At 41.6% G+C, this 10,488-nt stretch overlaps 1 protein-coding gene across 1 annotated transcript; it reads right to left on the bottom strand.

Moving 5' to 3' along the window:
• Nucleotides 1-1,761: 1,761 nt before the first annotated feature.
• On the bottom strand, nt 1,762-10,111 carry faxdc2 (fatty acid hydroxylase domain containing 2). Its single transcript, XM_039663534.2, has 8 exons — nt 10,010-10,111; nt 9,098-9,195; nt 8,876-8,979; nt 8,458-8,579; nt 5,284-5,489; nt 4,233-4,338; nt 3,986-4,152; nt 1,762-2,387 (listed from the first exon to the last, which is right to left on the bottom strand). Exons 1-8 carry the CDS (start codon nt 10,049-10,051, stop codon nt 2,228-2,230), a joined length of 1,005 nt encoding a protein of 334 aa, XP_039519468.2. The 5' UTR covers nt 10,052-10,111; the 3' UTR covers nt 1,762-2,227.
• Nucleotides 10,112-10,488: the final 377 nt, after the last annotated feature.

Genomic DNA, 10,488 nt, shown 5'->3' with positions numbered 1-10,488 from the left:
TTTATTATATTCTGTCATCCCTACTGAAAAAGGGATGGATCAGCTCAGTTTAGCTGGAGAACACCTTGATTATGCCGGTCCGCCAGCTACGCCAACACTATACCAGCTCTAACCAGCATAATCCAGAACTAACCATACTAATATGGAGTTCGTGCTGGATTTTTCAGCAGAGATCAGACCAGCCTAAATGGTGTGTGTCGGGTTTTTGTAAATGAAGAATTGATTTGGCGTTCTTTTGTTTTTGGGGCGCAATGGCCGAAGCATCTTTTCGATCTTCAGGATCCATCCTCTAGTCCTTTCACGTGTTGGCACGATTGAAGCCTTAGCCTCCGTCTTTATCCAGTCATCACACCATATCTTCATTTGTTCCTCAGGAGAGCAGGGCTAATTTAATTCAGAGAGTTATGGACCGTTCAACCATCTCTCTGAACCGAAGATGTAACAAGTTGCATGTTTTGCACTATATATATGTTTTGAATCATGTTATGTAATGTCATGAGTGGGATTAAGTGTGCTCACGATCATCCCGCACAGCCCGCCGACTCAGTCTTTCTGGCTTAAAGTTGTCTCCATCTCTCAAGAACATCTCCAGTATTTATCCATATTTTAGTATGCCTGTTGTCACTGAGCTTGGAAGAATGTGTTTACTGGTTACCATGGCTGCAATATGCTGGATTTAACATGTTATGGTATATTCATGCATTATTACAGGGCATAAATTACATACAGCATCTTTAATGGAGCAGCTATATATCATATCTACATCATGCCTAAAGTGTGTCAAGAAAACATCCCCACACCATTACACCACCACCACCAGCCTGCACAGTGGGAACAAGGCATGATGGATCCATGTTCTCATTCTGTTTACGCCAAATTCGGACTCTACCATCTGAAATCGAGACTCATCAGACCAGGCAACATTTTTCCAGTCCAGTTTTGGTGAGCTCTTGCAGACTGTGGCCTCTTTCTCCTATGTGTAGTGGAGATGAGTGGTACCCGGTGGGGTCTTCTGCTGTTCAAGGTTGTGTGTGTTGTGTCTTTGCTGCATACCTCGGTTGTAACGAGTGGTTATTTCAGTCAAAGTTGCTCTTCTATCAGCTTGATTCAGTCGGCCCATTCTCCTCTGACCTCGAGCATCAACAAGGCATTTTGGCTCACAGGACTGACCCATACTGGATGATTTTCCCTTTTCACTCCATTCTTTGTAAACCCTAGAAATGGTTGTGTGTGAAAATCCCAGTAACTGAGCAGATTGTGAAATACTCAGACCGGTCACGCTCAAAATCGCTTAAATCCCCTTTCTTTCCCATTCTGACATTCAGTTTGGGGTTCAGTACACCAACATTCAGATTTATACAGTCGGTGTTTGCCGTGAAAACTATGTTTTCCCTTCTGGAAGAGAGTCGGAGAATGCAGGAATTTAGAAATTCCTCTTCTTGCTGCTCGCCGTTCTCAAGCAACACATTTGGACGTTGACTTGGACGCTCTCTTATATGTTAACAGCACTAATACAGCAGTGCTTATAAAGCGGAGATCTGAAACCATTCAGGGTCATTTGCAATTTACAGATTTCACTTCTGGTAGATCAAGTGCTGGAGGGTTTCTATGCAGCATTTTATAAATAAGTCCCCTGGTTTAAGCCTGTATGACGATGGATTTCTTCGTGCATATTCTGTTTCCAGAGGACAAATTGAACAGCACGTGTCATTATTTTACTCTGAGCATCAGAATTATTAAAGATGCAAACACATCCGGGGATACAGGTTAGTTTTAATGAGTGATCTTCGGTCAGAACATCCAGAAACTGAACTCATCAAGAGTAGATGTGTGGAACATGTTCAGTTCCAAGAAACCAGCACCAGATTTTCATGATTAAAATATAGCATTGATCAGAAGTATTAAAATCTTTCATCAACTGTATAAATGTTGGAGCTATTCTGACACATATGAGAACTCGGACACAGATTAAAACAATAAAAAGGACTGATCATATCTTCACGACATAAGGTCATTTGACAGGATTTGAACCCTGATCCCAAACACGGACTAGAGCATCTTCAGATAGAGTAAAGTGTGATACAGTAGTCCTGCATATATTAGTAAAGCGCTTTAGGTTGAATGAACCTGATACTGAATGCAGGAGTGTGTCCATAATCCCGATCGATTACACTGCTGATAAACTCTTGCAGAGACTACAGGAACGCGTCTGACACGTGCATTCTGGTTAATCCTGCGCTTTCTTGGCGGGTTCAGGGATGCTCTGGCTCAGCGGGGTCAGACCCAGCAGGACCGTGTGCCGATCGTACGCTTTTGAGTTACGGAACTTGTCGTCGGTCCCGTGAAGCCTGTCCAGCACACCCAGCACTCCATAGCACTGGTTAAACCTGCGGGTGAAGAGAGGCAGGGGTCAAGCAAGAACTGTAGCTTTACTGTAGTCAGTCTAGCCGAACTGGAGATGTCCGCATGAAACGTCATGTTTAATCTATTGCCTTTGATTTTCCTCCTAGAAAACATTGCTTTTTCAGTGGAACACCAAAGGAAATTACATACAGACAAAAATTATTCAGACACCAGATATCATATTTGATATGTTTAGGACACTATAGTTATAATGTAAGTGAGGAGAGCAGGATAAAGTAAACTGTGACGTATTACACAGATATTCTTCATACAGCGACTACAGTGATGACACCTTCGATGGCTCATCGATGTTTTGCAAATGAAAACTTAAGAGGTGATAATTTACTAATAAGCTGCTTGATATGGAGTGATATGGTGGGACAGAATTGGCTAATCTTATCACAGAAAATGGGCAGGACATCGAGAGTTTTGACTCTGTCCCATGATGCATCACCAGTTTGCATGTACTGTATGTATCCTCACATGGACGGCTATAGATAGTTGAACAGCTCTCCAGAGTTTGCCGGTTATCTCACGAGAACAAAGTTGACTGCGTGAGTTGAAAGTAGAGCATAGTTGATTGGACAACAGCACAGATCAACTCTATCTCTCAGTCATAAACTGCACACACGTCTTACTGTACACGACCAGTACGCTTATGACTACAGATGAACCGGTCGGCCGGACATAAATCAAAAACAGTTTTATTTTTGCTGAACTCTATTCCGGACTTGTGTAAAAACTGCATTGTAATTATTTTCCTAAAATTGTGGAAATGTTACAAAGTCTGTAAACTGCTGTATAGCGGTAACCAGAGAAACTGCTGCGGTTCCACAAGCGCCACCTACTGGCAGACAGTGAGTTTGCATTTTCACTCAGTCCGTCTGCAGTTTTAGTTAAAATAATAGTTTGGTCTAACGTGAAGAAATTACCACAGATATATTTGACTGGAGTGAAGCTATTTTGTCATTTAGTAGCTCAAATGCTCAGTAGGCTACTAGCACCTAGCAGTGGTAATAGTAGTGGGTTAGTGTTTGTATCAGTTTGAACACTATTATGAGGTATCACCATATGTCATCATTCTCTTTTCTTTAGATTAGAAGACTATATGATGTCAAGGGGAATGTCTATACCTAAAAATCCTGGGTGTTTTGACACTGTTTTTGCTTTAAGATCAAACTCAAAATGATTGTCTTGATAATGTCATGTATTAGACTTTTTTCCTGTTCTGGACTCGGTCTTGACTTGGACTCGACTAGTCCTGGTTTTGGACTTGGCAAAGGTGGTCTTGACTACTGCCCTCCTATATGGATACAAATCCTGGAATGTTTTCCTCAAAAACATTAATTTCTTTTCCACTGAAGAAAGACAGACATGAACATCTTGGATGATGTGGAGAAGGAGAGTAAATTATCAGAACATTTTAATTTTGAAGTGAACTAATCCTTCAAGGTTAGCCTATTATTTAAGGCTACGATTTACTTCGAATCGAAGAATGAACGGGAGCGACTTCATTTCAAATAAAATCTGGGCAAAACGAATGTCCTTTTCATTTGATGGACACAGTGAGCGCTGGACTTACTTGAGATGGTGGTAGTCGTGAAACTCCGGCGAGGGCAGCAGGGGTAGGTGGTACCCGCAGTGAGAGACGGTGGTCACCAGCAGAGCCACGGTGAACCAGAGGCTGGTGGTGGCGACGTGCGAGCCGAGCAGAACCGGACCCGCCAGAGCCGGCAGCATGTTGGACAACTGCACACACACACACATCAAGGGCTTTCAGCACACACCCACTGGACGGGTCACATGTTCACATCTGAGCCGGATCTTACCACATGCTCCACCGGATGAGCGTAGAGCGCCACCACTCCCACCGGAGCCGTCCACTCGTGGTGAATCTTGTGGATGCTCTTATAGAGCGACGGATGGTGAACCAGCCTGAAACAGCAGAAGAAGATGAGCACGAACCAGAGAAATATTCTGTGTGTGATGGAATTAAACGGATGATGATTGATGGATGCACTTTAATGGACTTCAAAACAAAAACAGCCATTCACTCCGACCGGTGGATCCTTCATGTTTGGCCCCTGATGGGTACGAACTGAGGGACGCCTGCCGTGATTGAGACCATTCGAAGTGCTAGGGCCTCTTCCACTAGACAAATGGATGTCTTTAAAAGGTGTTGTGTTGTACATGATGCAGATCCGGTCAACTGCTAGATTGCTTCAGTTCTGGAAAAGTTATCAACAGGCACATGCTCCGCCACTCTCAGGGTTTATGTTTTGGCTCGCCACGTCTTGGTTGACGGGGTGCCACTCGGGAGACATCCTCTACTCGCTCGCTTCATTCGTGGGGCCAGACGACTGAGGCCTCCCGTAACAAACAAGATTCCTTCGTGGGACTTAGCTATAGTCCATAAGGGTCTGGTTGAACCCCATTTGATCCTCTAGAGTCAGCGTCTGACAAACTTCTGACCATAAAGATGGTTCTTATGTCACATTGGGTCAGGGATGCTATTGCTCTTGTCTTGGGCTTCGCCAGCGGGTCTAAGGGTTCACTCCTCCAGAGGCGCCTCCTCTGCTGCCTTGGCAAGGGGTGTTTGTGATGCGGCAAGGCTTTTCTCCATCAGATTAGAAAAGAAATAAACCACCCCTTTAAATACATAGAAATGTGATTCGGATCGAGCTCAATCGGATTGATTAAGGTGTTTAAACTCAGTCACACTCACACACACATCGACTAAGGTGTTTATATGAGGGCCTTTTTTAGAGGGCTCTTCAGTCGGATTACTAACGGATTATCTGGTTGCATGTAAATGTAGCCACTGATTCTGCTGTGAGCTGTATGATGTGTGTGTGTGTAGAAGAGTATGATGTGACTGACCTGTGTGTGTAGTAGAAGAGCACCTCCTCCAACAGGCCGCAGACGGACAGCTCCAGCAGGACCCAGTGGAAGCTGGGCAGCTCCGGGCTACACGGGTCCCCGCGCCACTGCATCAGCATGTAGACCAGAACCACCACCGGCCCTGACAGACACACCTGGTTAAACAGCACCGTCTTCACCGCGTGACGCAACCGGCCTGGGTCCACCTGCCGGGAAAACACTCATTACTGGTACTCATTACATTGAGTTGCTAACACTTTACTTTGATGCTCCGCAACAGACCTTCTACTGACTATAGTGTGGCGAGCAGGACGAGGCCGCGAGAGAGGGGCGCTAGGCCGCTGGCGTGATTGCTGATGACCGACACCTGTCTAAAAGTCTAAAACTTTTGACGCTGGTCTAAAAGTGTTGTCTCTATTCTCTTAATGAGTCATGGGTGTGTTTTGGGCATAACGTGCAATAAACCAATCAGAGTCTCGTCTCCCATTCGCTTTATAGCCAGTTGCGCTCGCTTGGCGGATTCGCTATTTACACGGAGGAATTAGCATGAAAAAGACTGAACGCTTCTCTAGCAAGGAAACAGATCTGCTCATGTGCAAGGTTAAAGCTGTGTGTGTGTGTGTGTGTGTGTGTGTGTGTGTGTGTGTGAGGTTAAAGCGAGACCATCTACGAGACGAGGCGGATTCACAATATCTTTATGTAGACTATTATAAACTCTTACATTGTAATTTTTTAACCTTGGCATGTTTGTGTGCTGTGTGTGTGTGTGTGTGTGTAATAAGCAGGGTGTAGCACATTGTGCACTAATATTACTAACACGCTCTTTAAATAACAAATAAAACATTGTGCCATTGACTTTAGACCGGGTTTCTGTTGGTCAATGTCTCAGTCTATTTCAGTTCCTCATAATAGCAACGCTCCATCAACCTGAACACACACTCGTAAAAATGAAAACTGCGTCGAGCTGAAACTAGCAAAACACACTTGCGTCGCGCCTGGTGTGTGATAGGGCCGTTACTCTTTCATACATGTCAACTTATTCAACCAACTCGTTAGTTGACATGTAGTTGTTACTTATCTCTCTAAAGTGGAGGTTACTGAAGGGTAACGCATAATCTGAGAGAAAACCTGTACAGATTATTATTATTATCAGTTGCTTCATATAATGGCTGAGACTGTCATCGGTGAACTCTGAACTTTCTCATAAACAGGGTATTATTGAGCTTCTCTCTTTGCTTTAATAGCCAGGCATTATTATTATTACACACCACATCATCGAAACGTGTTTACGACTGTTATTTTAAGATTATATGTGCTGTGTAATCTAAATGTATGCAATGCGTGCTAAAATTGTTATCAGTACGGAAAGTTATCACTTTACAGACCAATGTTTTCCTTCAACGACATCTGGACTATGAGCAGAAATACAGTCAAACATCGAGCCGTGGTTTACACACAAAGGAGACACTCTAATATATATTTACTGTAGTATATCAATACATAGCAATATTTGCAGATATATTACTAATACACCCTTAACATCTTTGAGCGCTGCTGCAAATCAATAACTTAATTAAGAGTTTTAAATTGATTTACTGAAACAGAAGTCTAAAGTACTACATAAAAATGACTTAAATTGACCAACTCGAACTATTTTTTTCCTGCATTTTTGCCCTTTCATGTTTAAATCGGAGATGCTATTGAAACATGTCGGCATTATTAGCGAGACACAAAATAAGGAAGCGTCATGCAATTTCTCTAATGACGAGGTTTTCAAAAAACGTACTGGTCTAATAGTAAATGCATTCAAATCAGTGCAATAACAGCAAAATAATTGTGTGAATACATTTCCCAGCAAGAACTAATGAGAGAAAGCTGGATCTGTCTTCTTTTCTACTTTAGTAATTGACCAATTATTGTGATGATTAATCCAACAATTGGATATTTTTTTTGTTATTAATAATTGGATCCATACAGTCTAAAATGAAAGTAACCGTATGGTTTTATTGAACAATACTGTAAACATAATAGGGATATGATGCATCGATATGATATACTGGCAGATAAATCGAAACCCACATTTTTATATAATTTTGGAGAGCCTGATTACGAAAACAAGTCTCACCGTTAAAAGCCACGTCCCAAACACACAATTATAGACCATTTCACAAGATGTAAACAACACTGGTCCAGAAGCACTTCCTGTTTCAGTTTGTAACTGTTTTCTTTATTTCACATGTAAAGAAAGCATCTTAAAGATGTTTGTTTAACTTTTTGATTCAGTTTTAAATGTTCTGTTGGTTGTATTTTATCCCAGCTTTTATGTAGTGTTAAAAAACTGAAACAGGAAGTGCTTCTGGACCAGTGTTGTTTACATCTTTTGAAATGGTCTATAATGATGAGTATGATAATGTTACGTGGCTTATATGACAGATTTGCGATGCACATGTTGCACTGAACTGTTTTCTCCTATTCTGAAGTGATTTCAATCATATTTCAAGCAGTTTAAAGCCGTCATGTTGAACAGAGCCCATCTAAAGTGTCTCCGCTGAAGGAAATATTATTTACCAGCTTTAATATATCGGCCAAATTCTCATATTGAGACAATAACATTAAAAATAAACAAATATCGGCCAATATCGATTTGGTGGCCAATATTAATAACTACAGAAACATTAATTTTTATTATCAATGTTGAAAACAGTTGTGTACAATTTTATTTCAGGATTCTTTGATGAATAGAAAGTTCGGAAGAACAGCATTTATCTGAAAAGGAGTATTTTGTAACATTATTCGACACCGGTCAGTTGTAATTGGAGTCACAGTGGAGTGATGGCAACGCTATCTCAGGACCAATTCGTACGAGTGATTGAAAAGTGGCTAATTCGTACTAATTCATAAGAGCTGACTCGTACGATTTGTCTAAACCCACGCAATGGGTATGTTTAGGGGCGGGGTCAGGGGTAGGTCATTCGTACAAATTGGCCAACTCGTAAAATAGGTATGATTTAGCAAAAATTGTACTAATTCGTAAGAGTGAGGCTGTACGAATTGTTACGAATTAGCCACCTTGTAAAATTCGTACGAATTGCTGTGAGATGGGGTTGGATGGCCCTAGGATGACTCCTGTACCATTCGAAACAGACGTGGTTCAGAGTTTAAACAGGACGGTACCGGATTGTTTTTGTCAGGCTGGATCCTGTAGCGTGTGATGAAGCTCGGCTTCCCCGTCGTGTCGACCAGCATCAGCAGGGCGTTGAACAGCCAGAAGGAGAGCGTCGGCACCAGCATCGTCCCTGTTCAACACCACAGACAGTCATGTTTGGCCAGAAACCACTTTCAACTCTTTGCATTACTTGGAAAGTTCAACTAAATAAAATGTCTTGATGCAGAATACAGTGTTTTTTGCCAAAATTATATTATTTAAGTGAACTTTTCCAGGTCCAGACTGACACTAACAAAGATCAATATGTTCTCTTTTTGTACTTTAAAGGCAGACGGTTCAGTCTGGAACAACAGATGAACATTTCATGATCAATGTCCAGAGGGGAAGCTGCATAAAGGTTAAAAACAAGTTTTACTAATCTCTAACCGATAAAGAACAAGGCAGCCTCATTTCCACCCATGGCTTGGTGAAGCTTGGTCCACTGTGTCTGCCAGAAGTCTCCAGACGCTCCCCAAAACCTCTGCAAATGCCTTCAAAACACAAGCAGCTCTTTAACGATGAATGATCGCTGGATACAGGACAGATACAGCACAGGCAGCAGATCATGAGGTTTAATGCAAGGCTGACATGAAAATGAAAATTGCTCACCATGTCACTGAGTTTCTAAACCCGACCAGGAAGAAAAGCCCAGATCCGATGACAAAAGCGGCTTTCTTCACCGAGTCCCACAGTCCTCCACTATTTCCCTTTTTAGATGAAGATAAAATCCCTCATCATATTGTTTGAAGTTCAACTATGTATAAAGTGCCACCATACTGAATTTACGCCTTTTACTGAAAAGCACTGACTCTTTCCCACACTAATAATAGTAAACTAATGAAAACTACGACGCAGTATTTCTGACAGGAACAGAATTGACAGCTTGTAAACTGGAGCTAATGGCGCAGAAACAATTCAGCGTTTACTATTATCACGTTCCCAGATAGCAAACTGACATTGAATCAACGTGGAAATATGACATCGAAACAACGTTGATCATTGTTTTGCTCATCGAATTAACGTTGAACCAACGTCAGACGCGTCATTCTTTCAAAACTAACGGAAAATCAACTTGAAATCAACGCGTTGTTTCAACGTTATGAAAGCAAACCAATTTTCGATTTCATTTAGCTTTGAAGAATGCCGCGTCTGACGTTGGTTCAACGTTAATTCGATGAGCAAATCAACGTTGTTTCAATGTCATGAGAGACGTCGTTTCCACGTTGATTCAATGTCAGTTTGCTGTCTGGGTTATTACCTTTTTCGATGTGCAACTACAAGTTGTTATTTGCATGATGTTTTTTTTTTCATTAAATGAAATAGCCGACCGTGTTAATCTTTTAAATAGTTTCGTTGCAAACTTCAGTGTTGAAAACAAGCAGACTTGTTATGCAAAATAATACGGCAGCGATGATGTAACAACAGGAGCGACACATCTATAGTTACAAACACATTAAAGTACGAGTTCAGTGAGACAGAACAAACCCCAGCACTGAGTAATAATGAAGTGAGAAGACTTACTCTGTCCATGCTGACTGTCTGAGTGCAGGAGCTGACAGCCATGTGTTTATACTGTACATGTTTACAGCCTCGGCGACGTCACCAGCTGATCTGTGATTGGCCAACCGCTGGTCAGCTGACACCCGTACTAAAGCAGCGGCTGCTTTCTTGCAGGAGTGCCCTGATAAAATATTAATAATACAAAAATCTTTTTTTTTTCAATGCAAAAATAATACCTAACAATAATATTGCATAGCTCGTTATAGACAGACTATCATAGATTGAGTTTGAGCAGATTGAGTCACAGCTCTGATGTTTTTGTAAAACAGTGACCCCTAGAGCAGCTGTGGTGTACTTGCACTATCGTAAATAACCGACTTGCTTACTGAACTACTGATGATGGTAATAATAGGTTAATAACTATATGTCAAGTGATAGACTACTTTATATTTAAAAAGTTGCCTATAATGATTTTTACATGATTTCTGATAAATCACAAG

The sequence above is a fragment of the Pimephales promelas genome, chromosome 19 (assembly GCF_988280905.1).
Source record: "Pimephales promelas chromosome 19, fPimPro1.hap1.1, whole genome shotgun sequence".
In the NCBI taxonomy this organism is placed as follows: Eukaryota; Metazoa; Chordata; class Actinopteri; order Cypriniformes; family Leuciscidae; genus Pimephales; species Pimephales promelas.
This window is presented reverse-complemented; position numbering and strand designations above follow the sequence as displayed.

Bases quoted from the DNA above. Each gene is read 5' to 3' on its own strand.
- faxdc2 (XM_039663534.2), bottom strand. From the start codon at position 10,051: ATGGCTGTCAGCTCCTGCACTCAGACAGTCAGCATGGACAGA. The intron at 5,490-8,457 runs GTACCGTCCTGT...TTTTCCCGGCAG, and splicing joins AGCCTGACAAAAACAATCCG to GTGGACCCAGGCCGGTTGCG. The intron at 4,339-5,283 runs GTCAGTCACATC...CTGCTGTTTCAG, and splicing joins CTCTTCTACTACACACACAG to GCTGGTTCACCATCCGTCGC.